This window comes from Typopeltis vanoorti, chromosome 17, assembly GCF_054136105.1.
Source record: "Typopeltis vanoorti isolate ZY-2024b chromosome 17, IOZ_Tvanoo_1.0, whole genome shotgun sequence".
Lineage (NCBI taxonomy): Eukaryota > Metazoa > Arthropoda > Arachnida > Uropygi > Thelyphonidae > Typopeltis > Typopeltis vanoorti.
The window spans coordinates 46,568,269-46,594,135 of NC_143565.1; the positions used below are offsets into that span (position 1 = coordinate 46,568,269).

At 34.9% G+C, this 25,867-nt stretch overlaps 2 protein-coding genes across 5 annotated transcripts in view; one reads left to right on the top strand and one right to left on the bottom strand.

Moving 5' to 3' along the window:
* LOC150097361 (potassium channel subfamily K member 1-like) overlaps positions 1-3,556 on the top strand; it is a 35,901-nt gene extending 32,345 nt beyond the window's left edge. For both annotated transcript variants that reach the window (XM_090407145.1, XM_090407147.1), the window contains one exon: positions 3,139-3,556. In XM_090407145.1, the coding sequence (XP_090263271.1) occupies positions 3,139-3,365 (227 nt within the window). In that variant the 3' untranslated portion in view covers positions 3,366-3,556. The remainder of the gene's footprint in view (positions 1-3,138) is intronic.
* A 2,942-nt stretch (positions 3,557-6,498) lies between these two features.
* Positions 6,499-25,867, bottom strand: part of Bka (FCF1 rRNA-processing protein Bka) — a 63,407-nt gene continuing 44,038 nt past the window's right edge. The window contains exons 8-9 of one of the 3 annotated variants that reach the window (XM_090407358.1): positions 19,072-19,166; positions 6,499-6,713 (exon numbers count right to left, since the gene is read on the bottom strand). In XM_090407358.1, the coding sequence (XP_090263484.1) occupies positions 6,665-6,713; positions 19,072-19,166 (144 nt within the window). In that variant the 3' untranslated portion in view covers positions 6,499-6,664. The remainder of the gene's footprint in view (positions 6,714-19,071; positions 19,167-25,867) is intronic. The other 2 variants (XM_090407359.1, XM_090407357.1) reach the window with 2 other exon arrangements.

Sequence of the window (25,867 nt, forward strand, 5' to 3'; positions counted from 1 at the left end):
AGATTTATGCCAGCATACTTAAGAAACGGTTAAGAAGAATTGTGGAAGAAAAGCTTGGTGAAGAACAAGCTGGATTCAGGCCAAATAGAGGCTGTCAAGATCAGATCTTCACTTTACGACAATTAGTTGAGAAAGCATGGGAATATAACAAAGATCTGTATTCAAGTTTTGTCGATCTGGAAAAGGCATACGACAAGGTGCCAAGTGAGAAGCTATTCAATACGCTACAGTTATATGGTGTCAATGGGGCATTATATCAAGCAATACTTAAACTTTATTTGAGTTGCAAGACTGCAGTTAGAATTGAAGGAAGTACAGGAAGATGGTTTAATGTTAAATCTGGTGTGAGAGAAGGCTGTACGTTATCCCCTCTGTTATTCATTATCTATATGGATCACATTATGAAAGAAAGTGATATTAAACATGATATCAGAATTGGAGATATTAATGTCAGCTCTTTGCTTTATGCGGATGATGTTATACTTCTAAATAAATCCGCTACAAGTTTGCAAGATTCCCTGACTAAATTGAATAACTGTTGTAATAGATATGGTATGAAGGTCAACAATAAAAAGACAAAGACAATGAAAATAGGAAGAATCGTTGAAAACGTGTTTGGAATGGGGAACGAGTAAAACATTTCAGCTACTTAGGCACGATTTTTAGTGAAGATGGTAAATTAAATATGGAAATAGATAACAGAATCAACAAAGCTGGTATGGTAGGAATTCAATTGAATAAATTCATATGGAATAAGAGAGAAATTAGGCAGAACACTAAATTAGCTGTATACAAGACAGTGTTCAAACGAGTTTTAACTTATGGATCATATGGAGCTGGATCAGAAGTAAAACACTTGACGAAAGACTAGAGACCGCAGATATGAGAGTCCTGAGAAAGATTAGAGGCATGAATAGATGGCATCAATGGCAATATCATATTAAAAACGAGGCTATTAAGAAAGAACTTGACATTGTCAGCATCCAGGAATCCGTCAGCAGAGCTAATCTCAGGTGGTATGATCACTTGAACAGAATAGGCGAGGAAAGATTAGCAAAACAATTGTTCTCTGCCAGGTTGGCAAGAAAATGATCCAGAGGAAGACCAAGATATAGGTGGATTGATACAGTACAAAGTGCCTTAGACGATAGAAATATAAGATCTGACAATGTTGGAGTCTTGACAAGTAAACAGACTGATTTGTAGGAAAATTGCAGATAGGAAGTTAGTAATGATGTAAATTTTTCATGTAGTACTATGATATCCTGTACACCCCTTGAGGGTACATGTCAGGAATTTGATGATGATGATATTTTCTTCTACAGAGAAGACATAAGACTGAACATATGTTAAATTGATTGGAGTGCATCAGTGAGAAAGGGCTGTCCATTTATTAACTGAACTAACATCTTGATAGCATTAAATTTTTATGCAGGTTTCTGGTGCAATGCTCCAAATGTGGAAACATTTGGACAATTTAGGGATTTATAGTGTTAGCAGATACATTGAATACATGTGAGGAGTGTCCTGAGCAGAAAAGGACCTAAATTTTTTGGAGCCTGAAGAAATCATACATGTGATATATTTGTGTCAAGAGTCTAGAAGTATAAGTCAGCCAAGAAGAAAAATCTGATCTTCACTAGTATAACATTGGTATTATCAAAGATAAACAAATGTGAAGTGAGATCTTTCTTGCAAGAAATAAGGCAGGATTGCTTTTTGGTGAAACTGAATTTCACAGGGTGTTTCTTTTTCCACTGGAGAATGACAAAGAGATCAATGTTTAGAATATTGATTATGGGAGTTCTTGAAGATTAGAATGTTTCAGCACTACAAGGTTTGTTAAACAAAAAAAAAGGAATAGATGTACTATCATTAGTAAAACTCTGGATGAGATTTGAGGTCAGTGAGAAAAGGCTGATACATAAACAGTATGGGAGAAGACTGCAGGAAAAAAAAAATACTGGACCATGAGTACTCAAAGCATTGATGGAAAAATGTGAAGAAAGGAATCCATCAAAGATGACATGCAGTGAATGTGGAAGGCAGACCATAACATAATGGTCCATAAGGATTATGCGAGACTCAACCATACGTCCTGGAAATGTCAACTGTGACAGATGACTATCCAGGAGCCTCAACTGACTGAGTGGATAATGTTCCCATTCTCCAACAGACAAATCACAGGTTCAAATCCAATTGTGGTACATTGTTTGTGTTGTTAGATGGTAGACAATTTTCATTGCTCAGTGTGATACTGTAACCTTGCTTACTGGAGTTCTGAAATGACTTGAAAACCATGTGTAGTTTATAGAACAGGGCTTCTGCTTTATCTAATCTTGTCCACCCATGGTGCTAAAGGTGCAATAGGTTTAAAATCTTTCATGGTTTGTATGTAAAGGTGAGTAATGTGGCCATGAGATCTACTGTAGGTCAAGAATCCATGTTGGAGTCACTAGTTAATATCCCTTCAGGTGATTAAGAAGTTAACTGCTGCTGCTGCTGTTAGACCTCCATAATCATCATCATCAAATTCCTGACATTTACCCTGAAGGAGTGTACAGGATATGATAGTACTATATGAAAAATTTACATCATTACTAACTTCCTACCTACAATTTTCTGCCAAATCAATCTGTTACCTGTCAAAGCTACAACATTGTCAGATCTCATATTTATATATCTATCTTCTAAGGCACTTTTTACCGTATCAATCCACCTATATCTCAGTCGACCTCCATAATTTCTGAGAAAAACCAAAGCGAGGACATGTTTTTATTTATAATAAAAACATGCACAATCCACATGCAAAGCGAGGAGCACCTGATTTTCAAACATGTTTGAACTTGTCACAGCATTTAAAACCATTCCAGGCTCATATTAATTTTGATAATTTTTCACAGAACACTTATTCACTTTCCCAAAGAACATAGTTTGGGAAACGCTGATCTAGATAATGAACCATCCAATCTACTTCTTGAGGAGGACTGGTTAATATACAGGTTACTATGTCGTACATTGTGTACGTGTATAAACACACACATTTATGCATATTATTATATGATGAAATATACAATCTTTTCAAATCCATTTGTTATTTACACACTAAAACTATTTTTAATATGCATAATTTCTTAGGTTATCTTCTCATTGGCCTGACTTTTATGATGTTCTTCCTGGCTCTTGTTTCCAACATCCGACAATTCAACTTTGGGCTGTTCTTCTTGTTAACTAGTGATGAAGTTACTAAAGATCCAGAAAAAGTTCGGCTTCAGTTACCAGGGGACACAAACAAACTGAAATATGGAGCACTAACACATGTTGCATCACATTATCCTCTTCTTCACACAGAAGATAGTGGATAACCTTATAGAAATATCACCTCAGATAGATCTGCTTCAATACTGTCTGAAGAATCTTTCTTTCTTTTTATCTGTGATATGATCTTGTTATGCATTAATCAAATGATTGGCTAAATGCTAATGTATGGTAAAGCCTATCCGTAACAGGTTAATCTGTACACTTGATATATAATAGAGAATATGTTGTAAATAAAGCATCGTATCTGTTTTCATTTAAAAAAATAAATAAAAACATGCTTTTGTAGCCAAAATGGGACTAATATTTCACATGCCTGGAAAATAGACATATGATGTCAGTAATTTTGTATATATGCTATTTCCCATCCAAGCAGGCTAACTCAGGCACTCATAACTGAAAATAGCAGAATTTTTTGTCCTGAATAGGAAGAACTTCCCATTTGCTTTCTAGTAAGAAGAACTCTGCTTCTTCCTACTATAAAGTAAGCACATTTGTTCAAGAACAGATATACCTCCAGTCTATTATACACATACAGAATGACAGCACTGATGTGCTATAGGTTCTCGTACCTGTCATGTGTGGGATAAAATAAATATACAGGCAGTCCCCAACTTACATAAGTTTGGACTTAGGCAAATTATCCTGAAAGGAATAGAAAACCAGTGAATTATGGAAATTTTACTTAATTCATTTACATTATTTGCATGTAACTAATTGCAGTCTTCTGCAAAGCAGACAGCTAGGTAGTCCTTTCCTGTCTTGCTTTCAACATAGATACGCTATATTTTTACTGTTTTAGTGTTACTTATTTTAAGTGTTTTGGTGTTTGTGTGCTATACATTTTTATTGTTTGCATGGATCCTAACATCTCATGGTTCTTAAAAGTCCAAAGAGAAGCAGATGACACTTCAGCCTGTTATTGAGAGATTTATGAAGAAAAGAAACAAGCCGCTGTTCAGTCATCTCTTAATACTTTCACAAGGAAGATCGAACAGCCAAAACCATTTTAAAATTTTTCTATTTTCTCACATAGTTTATACTGCATTATATTACCTTGCATTAATATAATTGCATATCGAAATCCAATTTGAGTGTGAATTCTCTAAATGAAACTAACAGAAATAACCTTTAAAACATATTAATGCATTACTGCATACACATACTGTAAATGCATAAGCAACAAGATGTGATGAATGGGTTAAATCTAAGTTATGTAAAATTCAGGTTATATAAAGTTTGTGGGACATAACGCCTATGTAAGTTAGGAACTACCTATATCTACTCTATACCATAAAATGATAAGCTGAAATTGGAAACAGATGTAGGCTGTAACGTTTTTGTGTAACTTTTTTTGTAACGTTTTTGTCAAGTTATTTGAAATGTTTTGAAACTCAGGGGCTACCCTGAGTGTCGAATCTTCAAAACTCGAGTCATCGGAATTCAAAGAAAACTGGCCTACCAGTCCGGAACACAGGGGGTTGGGCGCCATAGGCGTCAGGGGACAGAACCCCTAGTATTATATATATATATACACATAAAACCCACAACTCCTGTTAGCAAGTGAGTTGACTTGAAGGCTGGGGGTAATAGGGGTTGAAGAAGCATCAGCAAGTTTTGTCAGCTGGTTATGCAGTATAATTCCTGTCTAGACGTGCAAGTGGGAATGACCAAAGATAGAAAATACATTAACTGATTCATTTGTTAACTAGCTTGCTGACTAGACACAATACATCTTCTATTCTATTCAATGAAATTTATCATCAGTTTCTACAATTCTACTTTTATTTGATTTAAATATCAAGTAAGATTATTTCTAATAATTTAAAAATGAAATATTAAAATATTTAGGAATATTCTTATCTAATAGCAACCTGAATTAATTTATTCACTTAAAATATTGTATAAACATGAAAGTAAAACTGTTGTTATTATCATGATCTACAAAAAACAATAAACTGAATCTTTTCTTTAAGAGAAATGACAAGGGAAAAAATATAAATAAAGACACAAAACAACCAAAATGCACAAAGATTATTATATTTATGGATGTTCAAAGACAGTAGATTAAGTAAGATTCAAATCAAATTAGAATCCTGGCAAACAGTAAAGTAATCAAGACAAAAACTGCTGGCAACAAAACTAGTAATTAAGTTCTAATTCTGTTTAGGATATAGGGAAAAGATAATGCAGGCCAGGTTGGGCAATGATTAATGTACCAGCTCTCCAACTGACAGGCTGAGAATTTGTATTCCACCCAAGATGTTTTGCAAATGACTTTAGGTGGGAGACAAATTTCACTGCCTGGCATGAGACCAGTGTCCTACTCAGTGGTGGCTCGTGGCTTGAAATCATGGGGGGGGGGGGTACTGCAACTTTCGAAATATACATACTGTAAGTACAGTGTATACCTGTTTGGATAAAATATTAAAATAAAATTATACAGTTTGGTATAATTCAAAATTACTTAAAAATAAAATATATTCTTCTTGTTTTGTTTCATGAAAAAATATTATTTATTATCGATAAAATTATAGTTTAGTATAATTCAAAATTACTTAAAAATAAAATCCATTCCTTTAATTGTAATGTCCAAATATTTAACGAGACGGAGTAAACATGATAAGCACTACCAACACTCTGCTACTGGTGCAAACTGCATATAAACAACAGTGGAACTGCGCAATGGACAGTGCCGCATTACGCTAATAGCTTGCATCTTACATGATGTGCATATGCTTGCACGCGTAGAAATATGACACTGTGGTAAACACAGTACTGCTAGCGTCCTTCACCCTCCTAAGTGCTACAAGATGGATTTTTATTATTTTTATACAAAATAAGAGAATTGTATACGATTGTTGATGATAAAATTAAATATTACAAGCAAATATAAATAAATTAATAAATATATTTATATATCGAGAAAAATTGGGGATGCTGCAGTTCCGCAGTGCCTATGCACGAGCCGCCCCTGGTCCTACTTATTGGAAGCCTGAAGCATCTCTAAAGAGTTCCACATTTAGTCTCCAGAGTAGGGTTTCTGGATTATGTAAAAAAAATAAATACAATAAAAGCTTTTGTTCACTCAAAGCAATAATACAAGTTTATGACCTTTATTAGGGATAAATGTGTGTGTGTGTGGGGGGGAGAACATTAAAACAAAACAGTTCAAAAAAATTAATGCAGATGTAACTAATGGACAGTGTATAAAACTGGCATACAACACAAGTTTTTTTTTTTTTTTTTTTAATTATTGTTTCATTTATTGTAGCTCAAGTGTTTACAATATATACAATAATCTCGCCACGTAATCCAAAATGGGTTTCCTGTGTCAGTTGATATACTACAATTTAGGTGCACCATATGCATCTGGCATCCTCTCTATAGAATATCTATTTAAAGAAATAAAATAACTAACATTACAAAAACATATTTCAAGCACCAGAGCATTGAAAGAACATAATGAAATTCAAAAATAAACATACAAATTTTCTGATTAAAATTTTGTACAAATCCTATTAATTACATAATAATAAATAGTGCCCAGATAAAGAAAGCGGTCATTAACAAGTTGAATAAAAGTCAGCCTAGTTGGCCGAGTGGTTAGCATGTCCACTCTCCAGCCAAGAGGCCGTGGATTCGAATCCCACCATGGGCATGGATGTTTGTGATTGTCCTACAAACTTTGTGTGGAAAGGGAATCTGCGACTCTACCACTTATTCTAGCAGAAGACATCATTGCCAAAACCATGTGACATACGGCAGTGACCATACACCATCTACGGATGTCAAATGGTAGAAAAGTAAATAGTTCAAGCCATTAAATCACTTTCTCAACAAGTTCATGAGGGAATGAAAATGATAGTTGTTCCTGCCGTTTTAATTTATCTACAGATCCCATGTATGCTTAATGTGATTCAGATCAGGAGACTGGGCTAAAATCTGCTCTCCAAACCAGTCTTGAACCATTCTGACTAATGGCAATGTCATCCTAGAGGAGACCATCATGGTCAGATTGAAGTAGCAGGTGTACTTGGGAGAATGCATGATCATCAAGAACCAATACAACATACCCATTTTATTGAACAAAGGTTCTCCCAGATCAACCATATGCTTCCATCAAAGAGGCAATGTTGTTGGATTCAAGCTCTGGTACTAGTCAGTGAGGAAGATCAGCAATTTTGAATTTTTGGAACATTCAACCTTGATAGCAGTCATATGACAAATAGGTATACATCTGTTCTTATAGCTCTCAATGTGTCCTGTTCTTGGTGAAATAAACATCTTGGAACCAATACTGACATCCTTATGTAGTAACTACTGCTATAGCTCACTATTTAGAGAAGTCAATTTAAGTAAGACAAAGTCTCACTAAGATAGACGTGTCAATTTTTCTCTGTTGTTTCCAGGCAATTACCTTAAACTGTTTTCAGAGATGTATCTGAAGTTAACAAACACAGGTCTTTCCAAAGCCATGCAGATTATCCACTAACAGCACAATGAATTGTCAGTGTGTTGTTAGTGGATAATCTGCATAACCTGTATGCAAATATAAAACCTGTGAAGTGCTGACTATCACCACAGTTGCCCACATTTATACAGAATTTCAAGTGTGAAGCTTATATCTCAGCATAATATATAACAAAATAGTTACCATTAATCGGAATTTACCAAACAAATTCTGTCTTTTCTTTCTGTCTGTCTAGTATTTATTAACCAAGCTTAATGTGAAATGGAGCTACTATTAAATCACCTAACTGCCTAAAATCTTAATTTTGAAATAAGATTATTAGAATATAAAGTAATTTGAACAGAACTGTAAAATGATAAAACATACCTTACCATCCTTAGATGACTAGAGGGTTTAAAAAACAGTCCCCCCCCCCAAAAAAAACCCCATTAATATTGGTGATAAACCTGTCCAGTTTGTCTGTCTATCAAGACAAACTGACCAGCTAACTCATCCTCAGCTTTTCAGAAGAAGGTTCTTGTCCTAGATGGGATCTGAACCCCTTAGTCTTGTCCAACTAAACACATGATTGTTACCAACTAAGGAGTACATAATATACACTATAATTTCCTTATGGATCAGCCAAGCAGAATTTTTTTGAACTTATTAGTCAACTTACTGTATACTTACTAAATATAAAGTAAATTGACTTGTGCTATAGCCAACACCATCACAGTGAACTCACTCAGTATAACAAACCATGAAGTCTCAATGGATTAATCAACATGAATGTTATGCAAATTCACTTTCCCACAATAAGAAAGTATTCTTTTTGCACTTAAACGTTTGCAATAGTGAGAGTTGACAAACTGACTGTTACTACAGCAAGTTCCTATTAGCTTGCTATAGGACCAAAAGAAAGGTTTGCTATAGTGAATTTCCTTTAGCACAGTATCAACTCTTTGGGAATTTGACTAGGACTTCTTTCTTACAGTTTGTTATAGTGAGAGTGGACTATTATATAGTCTGCTCTCACTCTGGCAAACACACTATAGTTTGCTAGAGTGAGATTAGTTAACTGAATTTTAACTCACAAGATTAGTTTCATGATGATAAGAGGGAAAAAAAATGAAATACACACACACACACACATATATATAGTGCTCAACAAAGTATGCAAAGCTATTTGCCATGCAAAAAATACCAAGCCCTCCTCCCTTTTTTTTAATGATATATCTCAGTAAGTCAACAGGAGTTCCATAAAGAGATTGGTGGATCTGCATCTGAAGTTATCAGTCATTAACTATAATGCCTTGCTATAATGGTACATGTAGTACTATTATAGTATCCTGTACATTTCTTGAGAGTACATATCAAGAATTTGATGATGATGATAAACTATCAGCTCTTCTTATAGCAAACTTTATAATGAACTACTGAAAAAATGCTAACAATCCCATAGACACAATGCTATTCTAAAAGAAATTAACTACAGAAAATGCAATACAACAAAATATTCCTTATGGTCTATATGAGTTTGTTATAGTTGAGAGCTGACTATATCATGAAAGTGGCAAAATATGTTGGAGGATATTACGAAAACTCAGAAATGGAGAAAGAATAGCACAAAAGGAATCATGATTATAAACACAAAAATAAAAACTGAAGACAGAAATATTTTATATCTCCAGTAATTCCTTTGAAAAATTATTAAATGAGATGAATGATAGAGGAAGTGTGGTTGGTTGGAATTATTGCTGAAGCAACTAAGGATGCGAGGCCAGTGTGTATCTGTCTATTGTTCATTTATGGAAGAGAATGATAATGTCCAAGGTTGCTCCTGCTTTAAGTTGTTTTTTTTTTTGTGCTGTTTTATTTCTCGGGTAATAGCAAATTATATATATCTACATAAGCATAAACATCTGATCTATCAAGCTGTAAAATTAGTTTTTTAAATACATGAAGTTAGACAAAGTTATTTTAGTTTTTATTAAATTTCCTTCATTATTGCTACAACATACTGTTGTAGCAATAATGAAGGAAATTTAATGAAGTGTAAGCTATGAATGTTTCAAGGAAACATTCATAGCTTACACTTCCCCTGAAATCACCCAAAACAATGACCAGCAAAAGTTCAACTAGCACTGATGTTTCAGTAGCAGCAACAGTCACTTACTCTAGCTCAGCAAGAGGTGGTCAAAGTTTGCAAGATTTCAAAACCCATGGAAACAATGTCTGCCAGAGCCTTACTCACAGCAATTGGCAAAGTGAATCATCGCTAACAACAGCCACCTATCCTTGCTTAGCAGGAGTTGGTCAAAGGTCTCATGAAGCTTTAAACCTTGGAAAATACACTAAATGCAGTCCTGCCGAAAGCAACACACAAAGGTCAGTACTTTCTCTCTTATGCCAATATTGTAGCAAACAGCCTGTGCAAATTTCTACTACTACTACTACCACCAGGACAGCTAATGATCATACAGATGCACAAACAATCAACTGCTTATCACGTGACAATGAAGTATTTATTTTTGCAATTGAAAATACCCCATTAGAGCAATATTTAGAAGCAGTAGAACAGCATATCCCATCGAAAAATATAACCCACATTTCGAGTTGCTGGAACTGTGAAGATATATTTCAACAATACTTTGTGGTCCAAAACATTAACTGAAAAAGGAGTGACCACCACTGGTGCATGCCATGTAATTCTTTCACCTATCATGCTTGCTCCCATGAAAGTAAAGTATCAAATGTCCCTCTGGAAATAAATCACCAAATCCTGTACAGACCTTTATTAAAGTACAGTGCCATGACAGGCAAAATCCACATCAAGAGTTTTAGAAGACGAGCTTTAATGCACTTTGGTGACAATGCAATTGGCTCTATACCAAAAATCATAAATACAGAAATAGATGGATTGGCTTACATCTTGTACATCACTGTGGCTGCACAATGTTTTTATTGCATGAAGAAAGCCACATAATGAAATCATGTGCCCATATATACTTAAGAATGAGATATCACAGTTGGGAAGGCTGCTAGCACTAGTAGATTTGAAAACAAGAAACATCAAACCAAAAAAGACACAGCATTCTCAGGAAAGAGCAAACATCTCAAGTGCAAAACATTTCACCAAAAAAATCAAGATCAAGTACTTCTAAAGAAGCTGACTTTTGAAAGAACTGCTGCATACACCATCAATATGCAACCCTAAAGAAAAGGAAGTAGGAAACAAATGACAAAATCACAGGAGCAAAATAACGAACAAGAGCAAGAAAATAACAATACAACAAATGTAGAAAAACAGCTACCCAAACAACCAAAGACAAACCACCAGAGGAAGATAAGGAGATAGAGTTTCCTAAGCTTCAGATGATGAAGAGGAAACTGCAAATGCTGGTCTTCCTCACACTAAAGGCCCACTAACAACTGAGTACCTTCAGAGTTTCCTTAAGAAAAGTCGAGGCTCATCACAAAAACTACTGAGAGTTTACGACTTCACCATTGTCATCAGTGGTCTAATTACCTAGCAGTAACATAATTATTCTTAAAGCAACCAGGAACACCATGGCAAACAAAATAAATCCTGATATAATGAGCACACCAATAAACTTTCTCTCATTAAATGCTGGAGGAAACATACCATACTACTGTGAAAGACGTATCCTGCAGTATATCCTTGTCCAGCAGGCAGAAATAGTTATACTGCAAGAAACTAACCGCCATTCTCCACAAAAACCTTCATTTAAGCACTGGCCACAGACTATGCATCACTGCCCTACCATACAACTTCATGGATCAAGAGTCACTACTGGTGTCCACCAAAGCTCCCTAAAATTACGGATCATCAATAACTTTTCTGGTTGTACAATTTATGTAATCATTAAAATACAACTGGGAAGAGAATACATATAATGAGTGTCTCTTCCTGTGGTTGTATAATATATACATATATTATACACCACAGGAAGAACAGCCTGCAGTGCAGGTACTGGAGTTCGTTCAAAAATCACCTCAGCAAAGTTAATGAGGACCACCTCATACTGCCAGGGCATTTCAACTGCATTTTGGATCCTGCAGTGGACAGACACCAATGACAGGAACATCAAGTCTCGCTAGCTCAGCTCTATAGGATGTAATCAATAACTACAAGCTGACTGATATCTTCAGACATCCACATGAAAAAGTGTACTCTGGAGGGCCAAACATGGTCCTACCAATGCTCTTTACCAGGCACAGCTCAATAGATACTACACACCCACGCACACAATGCTTTTCCTAACAAGTATGACATATCTTCCAATGCATGCATCAGATCCTTGTGATTTATCGTGATGCTACAAGACCCATCTGATGATGAGTTTTGTAACACTGGACCAAGAAAAAAGCTTTTGGCTGCAATGAACAACACTACCTTTTCAACTGCTTGAAAGCCTTCGGTTTTGGTCCAGGCATTAATCAAGCCATTAAGATGCTATATGCTAAAACACTTTTGCATGAAAATAAACAACAGGCTCACCTATACCATACAGTAATTTGTTTCCTCGGGCAACCCATCAAACTCAATTTTTATGCCAAGCCATAACTCTGACAGGGTATGTTGATGATGTTACAGTTATAGCTTGCACAGAAGAGGATTTCTATAACATACAAACAGCATACTGACAATACCTGCAGCCTCAGGAGCCAAACTAAATGCACTTAAAACCACAGGACTGTGATGTGGTGAATGGAAAAACTGAACCGATTCCCCTGCCTGGCCACTGGCCTGCAGAGGGAAACAAATATTTGGGAGTTTACCTGGAAACATGCCCTCTTATGTGGATAAGAACCGGATTATACTTAAATGATTCAAGCAAGTACTGGGAAATTAGACAGCAACATGAGCCTCTGGTTGAATTATTAAATTATGAAATATTAAATTGTCACCAGTGCAATTTATCAAACAAATACAGTCAATCGTCTATTGATTAATATGGAACCAAACAAACTGGCTTTCTTACTCCAAGCTAAGTATTTCTCTTAAAGGAGGAGGACAAAACTTATTATTCATTAACCACAGGATAACACATTTCACACTTGCTTTTTCCTTAATATCCAACAACATGAAATGACACACAAATGCACCACGAAATATATTTTTAGTTCTGCAACTAGAAATCTCTTTCTCCACAACCTTAAGCATGCCAATGATGGAAGAACTTATACTTCCAGTACACAGTGACAGTCCCTTCCTGAAATCCTCATGGAACCTATCTTTTATAACTTGATGGTAAGGAACCCCATTACTGAGAGAGAGAGAGGTTCTTTCCTCCATGAAGCTGGTCATGGAGGAAAGAACATCTTTCCTCCATGACACACAACTTCACTGGAACTTACCATATCACACTAGTGCTACTAAGCCCAATGTCGATGTTTAGTAGAGAATGTGGTACAATGCCATTCCCACTCATGCTATACTACACAAATTCAACAGTAAATTAATCTGTTCATCTAGAGAAATGGCAGACTTAACCTGTGGTTGTCTTCATTCAGAAGAGGAATATATCAATCTTGTACATGCAGCCAAAAAACCATTCGATCTGCAACTATTATTATTATAAGGGCACCTCCATGGAGCCCGAAGACTCATCACAGGAGACTCAATCTATTATACCTCTCCTTGAACCCATTAACAGAAAAAGCACTTGCAACTGAAACCCATTCCACTCATTCACCACTCTCGAAAAAATCTAGTCCTCACACCCCTACTGACCACACCTTTATTCAACTTCCAGGGATGACCCCTTGTTCTGGTCCCTCTAGCCAAGTGCTGAAACATTTCACCTGCATCTATCTTATTAAATCCTTTAAGTGACTTAAATGTTTCTATCATATCCCCTCTTTTCTCTTATCAACCAACTTACGCAATCCACACACGCCTTCAATCTATCCTCACAGGAAACATTCCACAGGCTATTCACCATCTTGGTCACTCGCCTCTGAATCCTTTTCACCACTTCCTCATCCCCATGAAACCCAGGGGACCAGACTCGAGCACAGCAATCAAGATGTGGGCATATCAAGGCCTTATAAAGAGGAATTACAACTTCCTTATCTCTACTTGTTAATGTGTTCTTCACTGGCTGCCTTAGCAATATGTCCTCTAAACTTTAACTCTCAACACCGCAAGGTAAAAGAGGGTATAGAGAAGATGAGATGAACTTTAACTCTCTGTCTACCACCACCCCTAACTATCTTTTCATTACTGCAAAAGCAGTGATATACAGTTTCTATCTTCAATACATAAAACCAGATAGCCCAACAATTTCAATGAGAAAGGCAGCTGACCATCGCCTTCAACCCAAAAGTGAGAAGTCGTACCCTTACACAAGCATTACCAACCATCACAGGCTGAACAACACCCTAGATCTTTTCCATAAAGACTGAAATCAACAGAATCAACTCCTGGCTGAGAAGAGCAACTGCATCACAATCCACTTTTCAACTTAAGTAACATCATTGCCCCCCCCCCAAAAAAAAGGATTTTCCTGCTATTTAATGGAACAGTGTGAATAATAATTATATAAGTAGGAAAATCCTTTTTTTCCTCTTTTTTTTTTTTTAAGTGTTAATACACACACACTCTCTCTAGTTTCAATTTCCTTCCACATATCCTTTAATTTTCATGATGCATACATCTCACAACACACACACACTGCACTGCACAAAATCTTGCAGATTCCAACATGGATGATTTGAATTTGCCATTGTTTTACCACACATAAGTGGCATACTAACAATATCGTATTTAAACAAAAATTTACGAGGTTTACTTACAAACTAAATAACTCAGTCAATTACTCACCCATTTAAAACAAAACTACAATAAGATAACCTAATATTATTAACTAAAATATGAAAAAAAATAACTTATCTTTCAGAAGCACTAATAACTACACAACGCATAATAAAAAGTTCAATTAAGTGAATAGAACAAATGGCAAAACCAATATAACAGGTCTTGCATCCTTACTGGCAGTTGAACTTGTAAATTACATTATGGCATAGTAAGCATGTTGGCCAGAGTTATTGCGGTTCTATGTTTTAGTAAATTTTATGGCTTGTTGTTTGTAGTATAGACAATTCTGAATATTCGTTTTTATGGCTTTATAGATGTTTTGTACATATGGGAATTTTAAGTGTGGTGTTGATATGCATCTTTGAGAAGAAGATAGTTGATTTTGGGTTGAGTAAATAATGTAATCTATAAGTTGTATGGGGTATTATTGAGAGTTGAAGATATCTTTCAGATGAGTAATTTCTTGGTTTAATGCCGTGTCAGAACATGAATATTTGTAAGCGTTAATGAACTGTGTTACTATGACAGATCATTTTTGACAAAGTAAGGGTGATAGGAGGCGAAATACAAATAATTTTCAATGTTTGTAGGTTTGTGGTATACTTTGGTACTGATATGATGATCAAACCTAATCAGGATCAAACTCAAGAAGTTTATTATTATTATTACATAATACCTCCAGGGAGCCCAAAGACTCATTGAGGGAGGGCACCACCTACTCTACAACTTTCTGTCTCCACCTACTACAACAAACCACAACTACCATCATCATCTACACCAATGCCATCTACTGCACATCATCACCACCACTAGTATTTTCACAGACAATCACAAACATCCATGTTCATGGCGGGATTTGAACCTGCAGCCTTTTGGTTGGAGAGTGGATACACTGACCACTTGGCCAACCAGGCCGGCATGGTTTTATTTTCTTCGTATTCAACTGAGAATTTTAAATTGGGATTAAAGGCGTTGAATGAATGGACTAACTGTTGTATAGCATCCACGTTTCCAATGTGCAGTACATCATCCACATATCTGCCGTAATATGTGATGTTAATCATCAGGAGAGAGAGAGAGAGAGAGAGAGAGAGAGAGAGGAGTAAGAATTGTGTTTCCACATGGGCAATAAAAAAGTTCAGCAAGTATACTGCTGAATATATATCTCGAGCATATCTCCCAAATAATATTCTTTCTTCTTTATTTGCTTCATCTCTATATGCTAATGCTGATGTGCCCAAAACCCTCATCATCATCCACACCCTGCTTATAAATAACCAATCCTTAATGGAACATACAAAATTATCTCCCAGAAAGATATAAACTTATAGTTAATATGCAAATCAGTAATTAGAATTGACACACACACGCACACAGGAAGATCATTTAGTGTTCAATCAGGATGTAAAGCAAGTTGTACACTACCTCTACTATTATGCATATTCTATGCACTGCATCATTAAAGAAAGAGATAAACTTGAATTAATTAAACCATGATATTAAATTTATCGTTAAAGCATTATTCTAAATCTCCTTCAAGAATTGCTGAGATAAATATGATATGAAAATCAGAAATAAAAAGATACACCATGAGAACAAGCAATACATTTTAGCAAGTCAGCAAAATTTTTAGTGAAGGCAAAAACTAAATATGAATATATATAATAGAATAAATAAGGTTAGTATATTGGGAAGCCACTAGAATAAATTTATATGGAAAATATGAAACATGAAAAAAATTTGTCAAAACTCCGAGCAGTATAGAAGTTAGCGTTTGAACTAATTTTAGCATATGAATTTCAGTCAGGTGAGAAATAAAACAAAGATTAGAAAGCACAGATAATGAGAGTCATCAGGACAATTAAGGAAATGAATAGAGAACACCAATGATTGTGTTGTTGGTAATTATATCCAAAGCAATTAAAATTGTGAGGAAAGTCTGTTAATTGTGTTCTCTAGCCAGTTTACCTGTTTTTGAGGAATAAAAACCCACGTTTCTAGGAAGAAAAAAAAACCCTGTTTCCTCCATATGAGAGTGGCTAATTGTTAAGTTGAAACTGTTGCAAAGATCCCTCATGCTCTAGATGAGATTCAAACCCAGATGTTTCCAACTGATGCAACATTTGCAAGGGGTCACTAGCCAAATGGCAAAACCAGATTAAAAAATAAATGAAATAGCAAGAGTTCAACAAGATTAATATTCCAGCATGTGCAAATTGACCTGATTTAACATGGTAAGTTGCTTAAAGTAACTATACCTTAAAACATTAGCAAAACAGGTGAGCAAAAGTGAAAAGAATATGAAAATGACCAATAGGAGAAAGAATATATATGATCAAAATGGGATGATGCTGTTAAAAGAGCTAAGCTCTTTGTAAATTATTATCAAAAAAAAATTATTATCTTTGTAATCTATTATTATTTATTTTTTTGGTGTGTATGGTCATTATGGAGGGTTTTTGTACAGAATGGCAAGTATGAGAAGATTCAAGAAGACCTGGCAGATCATCAGCAAGGTGGAGAGATGAATTACATCATTCAATGGGAAACAACTGGAGCTTATAAGCCAGCGACAGAGAAATGTGGAAAAATATGGAGGAGATCATTGTCCAGCAGTGGATGGATAAGGATTGATTATGATGATGAGGATTTATTTACTTACTTTATTTGAATAACTGCTTCCTCAACAGCTGTGGATTATATATATATATATATATTCCTGTTTAACTACTCATTTTACCTCTTTATAAGATTTTGATAAGACCACGCCTGGATTATTGTGCGCAGATTTGGTCTCCCAGGTTCTAAGGGGATAAAGAAGCCATGGAAAGGGTGCAAAGAAGAGTTACAAAGACTATAACACCCATTCAAAAGTTTATAGTGGTCTATAAACTTTTGAATGGGTGTTATAGGATTTCAACTGATGAAATTTTTCATTATATGGAAGATGGGGAGAGAACACGGGGGGGGGGGGGGACATCCATGGAAGTTAAATTTATTTGCAGTCAAGAAAGGGGTAAGAGCTAGGTTTTTCTCCCAGAGAGCAGTGAGTGAGTGGAATAATTTGCCCTTAGGGATACTGAGTGCATCTAGTCTGAATGAATTTAAGGGAAGGTATGATAGATGGTTTGGGTGATTTATAGCCTCCCCCGATGAGTCCTTGACTCCCTGGAGGTTTCAGATGATGATGATGATAATTAATTTTTGCACTTCAGAGTGTTTTCATAATTTGATAAAATCTGCAATGATTACAAGATTCTCAATATACCCGCATTCATTCTGGCTTTGGTGGTAGTCTGACTGTACATGTATAATCACAGTTGGTGCAGGTCTTCTTTCTGTAGACCATGGTTTATGTGTCTGCCCTATCTTTATATTACAATCAATGTTCAAGGAGAATTGTTCCTTAATTGTAATTTTATGGATGGTTTTACTTGCTTTGGAAAGAAGGTAAACCGATTCAATCTTTCATCTCCTCTAGTTGAATGAGCCTAAACACTAGTCAAGATGACTGTGTATCATTCTGGTAATGCTGCCATAATGATAAACTGCCAAAAGAAAGACCATTATAGGCTCATTTCTAATCACAATCAGATATACTTTTTATACATTTTTTTTTTTTTAAAGCCAGTTCCCAAGGTAGTCAAATCTGTGGCACAGGAAAGTAGGGTTATCGTACCAGAAACAGATTTAAGCCCTGCAATATAGAAAAATCAAACACAGAACTCACACTATTAAGACAATGCCAGTTAGGGTTAAAGAACATGATATGGAAATGCGTACTATACACTATACTCTCATCCATGAAGTCTGGAAATCATTAGTAACCCCTGAACTTGACCATTAGTGATGAGTAGGGGATGGAGATGGCCGATTACTCGTAATTTCAAAAAAACAAGTGACAGTCATGGTGTTCCATCTACTGCCTTTTGGGAATGAAATGCATTAGATAATCCATTTATTTATTACATAGCCAGATCATCTGACAAGCCTAAATGAATGTTATTATTTACTAACAGCAAAAGTCAAGATGCTATGCCCTTATTCCCAAAACTTTCTCCCCACATTGACGATAGTCCAACAATAACTGCATGAAAGTTGTCTTGCACACAGTGTCATCTATGCCCTAACTGAGCATCATGCTGGGATTTTTTCCCAGCATGTTACTCAGTACACTTTTTAGTACACTTATGTATTCATGTAAGCTGTGAGAATGTCAAGGAAAGTATCAGATAATAAAGGAAAATGTGTGTAAACTTTTTTGGCATGCCTTAATATCCATATCTCTACTCAAAGTTTGAAAAGACATAAAACATCATAATGCTCTAGTTCATGGAATTTGTAGCAATGATTTGAATAAATTCTAGTATTCACAATTTAATGATAAGCAAAAGAAAAATTAAAAAAATTATTCATTTTTAGTTGTTTTTTTAATAGATAAAAGAAAATTACATACCTGTGTTGATATATATACATAATTGGAACACCAGGAATTTTTCTAATTCTTCTCTTCAAATCTTTATCACATGTGGCAACAATGTAACATTTATGCTGTAATACAATTTTTTTTTTTTTTTACTTTATAATAAAGATATTCTGGAAAATTAATATCAATATTAAATGAAAGTTCTATACATCATGAACCAAATGGTGAATTAATTTAACAGAAGCACATAATCTACTTTTATCAACGATGTGATAATAAGCATGATGGGCAGCAAAACAATTTTGTCAATATTAATTAATGAAATAAGGACATATGCACAGAGAAACTTTACAGATGCATAAAATGCAAAAGTAATACAAAAATAACACAAGATGCACAATGAATTTTCTCAAGCAATGCATTCTGACTATAGAGTTATGGCCTGGAGACTAATAGTTTGTTATAGTGAACGAGTTCATTATAATGGTGTTTCCTATAATGAAAGACTACAACTTAGTAAAGAAAATTTTGGTTTATTTTGCCTTATAAGCTTTAAAACTGAATGACAGAAAAAGAATTCTAATTCTCTTTTTTTTCACTTTAACAAAATTTCAGGCTAATGAATAAAAGAACATCCTCAATTAATGCACCTCCAATTAGTGCATCATTTTTTTCTATACCCAAATTCGATTAGTACACCTATATACATCTTAAAAATAAATGTTACAGATTTTAAAATTTTCTGTCTATACATTTTTTATGAATAACTATTTTAAAAATCACTCACCAGGATGAAATAATTTAGTTAACGATTCAAAACATTTTACCAAATTATAATTTAATGGCATACAGTACTACACTATTTCCACATACACTATGTTCCAAATTTACCATCAAAATTTATTAAATTTATGCCATCTGCTAATTACATAGCATTTTGATGATCTTATCTTGTGCCTCCTTTGCGAATGTTTTCCTTACTTTTTTAGTTTAAAGTATTTTCCCAACCTTTAATTATGAGTAAAAGAATTAATAAGCAAAAAAGTGGAAGTGTAAAAAAGATTCGAAAAGTAATTTCATTGGAAGAAAAACTTCAAATAATAAAGAAAAATGAACAAAGCAAGTCCAGAGCAAAGATAGAAAAAGAACACAAAAATAGGTGAATCAACTATATGAACAATTTTCAGCAAAACTGCTGAATACAAAAAGAAAGGTAAGCCTGCTTCAAGTTCATCATGCATGCAGACTACTTGAAATTATAATGATTGAATTAGAGAGACTTCTTTCTACATGGATCGAAGATTGTAATCAAAAACAGATCCCGCTAAGCACTGACCTTATTAAATCAAAAGCATTAAGTCTCTTTGCAACCTTGAAAGAAAGGGCTATCAATGGTTGAAAAGAAGAATTCCATGCTAGTGCTGGATGGTTTGAGCATTTCATAAAGAGAAATAGCAGACATAATGTTCTAATCACAGGCGAAGCTGCAAGTACAGATAAGGAGGTGGCCGCAAATTATCAATTTGCGATTTAGTCAATCAAATTGTATTCTTATTGGCTTAAACCAAAATAAAAATTGATGGTACAACATGACAGAATTTCATGCCGGCTGGGGCGTTGCCTGGTTAAACAAGGCCCCGTTGTTTTTGCAAGGGAACCAAGGCAAAAAGTGAAAAGTCAGCTACTAGAACAAATCCTAAAACCCAATCCAATTCAACATCACCAGAGTTTAAGATCAGTACTATCAACATAAGAAGCCTGAATGGCAAAGAAATGGAGCTAGCTGAGGAATTGGATAAGTACCAGATCGACATAATAGGGATGACTGAAACAAAAAAGACAAAAACTGGTGAGATCTTTCTGAGCAATAAATACAAAATGCTATATTCAGGAAATGACAATCAAGGAAAAGAAGGAGTAGCCATAGTATTCAACACTAAATACAAAGCTAATCTTCTTGAATGGCAGGTAGTTTCAAGTAGAGTGATGTGGGCAAATATGAGAATGGGGATCTGGACAATGAGACTTATTTGTGCCTATGGTCCCACAAGGCTCTACTAAAGTAGAAGTGGAAGAATTTTTTGAGACTTTAGAGAAAGCAACTGACACAATGAAAAAGGAAACGTTAGTCCTTGTTGGGTATCTAAATAGCAGAGTAGGAAATGATTGTCAGACATACAAAAATATTTTGGGAAAATTTGGAGAAAAGAGCAAAGCTAATAATAATGGCAAATAATAATGGATTTCTGCTCAGGATGGACTGGTTATTACTAACACAATGTTTCAAAATAAAAATGTGCACAAATTCACATGGAGACAAAGGCAAGGAATAAGAAAAGTCTCATTCACTATGTTATTGTTGATAGTGATGTTTTCTCCCTGGTGCAGGATACTAGAGTGTACAGAGGATTTGAAATTGGAAGTGATCACCATTTAGTCTTGAGCAGGATAAAACTGAATTTCATATTGAAAAGAAGAACATGTAAGAAAGTTTTAAAGTGAATAAAAGTTGAGCAGCTCTCAGATGTGAACTGTAGACTAAAATACACAAACATGACTGAAGAAAAAATGAAAGAGTTTGAAAACAGGAACCAAACCTTGGAGATTCAGTGGTAAGCCCTGAAGAAAACACTGATTCATTTAGCCAGAGAGACTGAATCAGGAGTAGATGATATTCGACCAGAAATTCTCAAGTATGGAGGTATAAAAGTCTTACAATGGCTACATTGCATAGTTCAGAAGGCCTGGACAGAGGGATGAATTCCAGATGATTGGAGTAGAGCTCTCATAGTACTCATATATAAAAAAGGGAAATAAAACAATGTGAAAATTACAGAGGTAGTTCTCTACTGATAAGATTTATAAAATTCCTGGTAAGATTTATAAAAGTATATGTGAGAAAGTTGAGAAGAATTGTGGAAGGGAAGCTTGATGAAGAACAAGCTGGATTCAGGCCAAATACAGACTGTCAGGATCAGATTTTCACCTTATAAAAAATAGTTAAGAAATCATGGGAATATAACAAAGATCTGTATAAACCTGCAAAAAGCATATGACAAGATGCCAAGAGAGAAACTATTCGAAACGCTACAGTTATATGGTGTCAGTGGGGCATTATATCAAGCAATACTTAGTCTTTATTTGAGTTATAAGTCAGCAGTTAGAATTGAAGGAGGTACAGGAAGAGGTCTAATGTTAAATCTGGTGTCAGACAAGAATGTAGATTATCCCCTCTGTTATTCTTTATCTATATGGATCACATTATGAAGGAAAGTGGTATTAAACCTGATATCAAAATAGGAGATGTCAATGTCAGCTCTTTGCTTTATGAGGATGATGTTATACTTCTAAATAAATTCGCTACAAGTTTCCAAGATTCCATGACTAAATTGAATAACTGTTGTAATAGATATGGTATGAAGGTTAGCAATAATAAGACAAAGACAATGAAAATAGGCAGAAGCACTGAAAATATCAACTGCATTGTGAATGGAGAACCTATAGAACAAGTAAAACATTTCAGCTACTTAGGCATGATTTTTAGTGAAGATGGTAAATTAAATATGGAAATAGACAACAGAATCAACAAAGCTGGTATAGCAGGAAGTCAATTTATATGGAATAAGTGAGAAATTAGTCAAAACACTAAATTAGCTCTATAGAAGACAGTGTTCAAGCAAATTTTAACTTGCGGATCTGAGAGCCGGGTCAGAAGTAAAACACTTGACCAAAGACTAGAGACCACAGATATGAGTCTTTAAAAAGATTAGGTGTGTGAACAGATGGCATTAATGGCAATATCATATTAAAACTGAGGATATTAGGAAAGAACTTGACATTGTCAGCGTCCATAAATGCATTAGCAGAGCTAATCTCAGGCAGATGGTCACTTAAAAGGAATGGGAGAGGAAAGATTAGCAAAACAAGTGTTCTCTACCAGGTTGGTAGGAAAGAGATCCAGAGGAAGACCAAGATATAGGTGGGTTGATACAGTAAAAAGTGCCTTAGAATATAGCAATATCAGATCTGATAATGTTGGAGTCTTGACAGGTAACAGACTGATTTGAATAGATAGGAAGTTAGTAATGATGTAATTTTTCATGTAGTACTATCATATCCTATACACCTCTTGAGGGTATATATCAGGAATTTGATGATGATGATGATTATACTTTTTCCCATAGGTATTCGATTAGTGCGTTTTCAATTAATGCACCTGTTTTAAAGAATGCATTAGGTGCATTAATCAAGGGATTGCTGTATTTCTAATCTTTGACACATAGAATGCAATCTACACTTAAACTTGACTAAATATCAAATTTTTTCTTCTGCAATAGCTGAAAGTCTCTTTGGTCAAACAAATGCCTCATTATTCACTGAAGTTTTCTTAGCTGCACCTCATCTGTTGAACAGTTTAGTCTCCTTTTGTTTCATCTCAGATTAAGAAACTCTTTTACTTTTGTACTTTAACAGAAAACAGGTTACAGTCATCTAATATGACTTATTTTCCTCCTGATCATCCAGAATAATAAATTTTCTCATATAGTTTCTACTTGAAAATGTAAAATCATGGTAGGTACCACAGAGAGAGAGAGAGAGATCACAAACATTAAATGAAGAACAAAATTCAGATTCTCTCTTTTACTTCTTCCATTAAAGAAATCTGCACACATGATGTAAACATCATCCATCCCACCTTCTTTTGCTAAGTTTATATATAATAAATTATTATTTTTTTTTTTTTACATGCTTTAATCAACAAGAAAATATACAAAAGGTATGTTGCAAAAGCTTACATGAATTGTTAAAAAGTAACTTTTTTGCACTTACAGCACTTTTATTTCTCAATATAGAGGTTAACTTTATTTCTTTCCTAAAGAATACATTTTTTCTGTGCTGCACACCAACTCTATATTTTACTGTTTTGTTGCTCAACATCTCATTCATTTTAGAACACTAATTTCAGCTTATATATCAATTCCACATATACACACAACACTGCAAAAACCTACAGCACATCAGTGCTATCTATGGGCATTATGGTAAAGAAAAAAGAAGGAACCTGATATTTTTTTAAACTGGAAATTGTCCTTAGGGAAACTGGGAAAGACTGTTCCAAAGCACAGAGGTAAGCCAAATGAAAGAGAAGGATGAAAAGTGGTTCAGTATGTCTGGAGATGACAGAAATGAATGTTGACTATCAGTTGCTCCTGTAGTTATGGACTTGAATGAAAGTAGCAAGTTTAGGGGAAATACCTGTAGTAAAAGGAAATAACTGAAAATGCTTATAGAAGAGACATAAGGCAGCAAACAGTATATTTATGTGACTGGAAGTCTAGAGGGAGGAAGATTGAGAGAGGAAGGACAAAATAACTAGATTATCCCTTGATGGTATCAAGCATTTCTAGAGAAATTTTGGGTACACAACCCCATATATATATATATATGTGTGTGTGTGTGTGTGTGTGTGTGTGTGTGTGTAAATAAGTTTTGTTAACTTGGGTAATGTATATTAGGGTAACCAAGTAATTTTATAAACTTGGTTATTTTACTCCTAATCCCAAGTAAGCAAACAGTTAAGTTTGCGCCTGAACGTAGTTCAAGTCTAAAGGTGGTGCAACACCAGGGCAACTCATTGTAAAGGTGGGTAAAGCTCTGATCACTATTCTTAGTATTTTCCATAATGTAAAGCACATCTCACTAAGAGATGTATACTGCAATACATTATGGGTGGGGTCACTACCCAGACCAGTTTCAACCTTTTTTGAGGTTGAAACTGGTCTGGGTAGTGACTCTCTAGTGAATCTCTAGTGAAACTGGGTAGTGAAACTCTAGCTACTCAGTGAGTAGCTAGAGCCTAAATACCAAGGTTTTAGTAATACAGAGCCTTATCAAATTTACCTATACAAATTGCCACAAGGTGTTTTTATTTTGAATAAGAATCTCTGGAGGAGATATAGATGTAAATAAGTTTTTTTTAACTTGGGTAATGTATAAAAAACTTATTTACATCTATATCTCCTCCAAAGATTCTTATTCAAAATAAAAACACCTTGTGGCAACTTGTATAGGTAAAGTTGATAAGGCTCTGTATTACTAAAACCTTGGTATTTAGGGTCTAGCTACTCACTGAGGAGACCTCAAAAAAGGTTGAAACCGGTCTGGGTAGTGACCCCACCCATAATGTATTGCAGTATACATCTCTTAGTGAGATGTGCTTTACATTATGGAAAATACTAAGAATAGTGATCAGAGCTTTACCCACCTTTACAATGAGTTGCCCTGGTGTTGCACCACCTTTAGACTTGTTCAGGCACAAACTTAATTGTTTGCTTACTTGGGATTAGGAGTAAAATAACCAAGTTTATAAAATTACTTGGTGACCCTAATATATATATATATATATATATATAAGAACAATATTCTAAGGTAGGATGAATTTGGAATTTATAGGTGATAATGTCTAGAGCAGAAAGGACACCTAGTTCTTTGGAGATAGAGGAGCTATGGGTGCAATGCCCTTATGCCAAGAGAATACAGAAGTATAAGTCCAAGAAGAGATGCCTAATCTCACACAGATTAGGGTAATCCAGGTATTATCAAAGGTGAGGGAAGATAAAGCATGATGTTTGTGCAAGAAATAAGGCAGGACTGTATTCTGAGGCATTTAAGTTCAGTAGGTTGTTCTTACTCTACTGAAATATGGCAAGATCAGTGTTTAAGGCATTGATTATAGAAGATCTCAAGATCTTAAAGTTTGGAAATCACTCCATGAGGATTTCCAAATTTTAAGATCTTCACATCCTGTTGATACTGTAGTGACTCC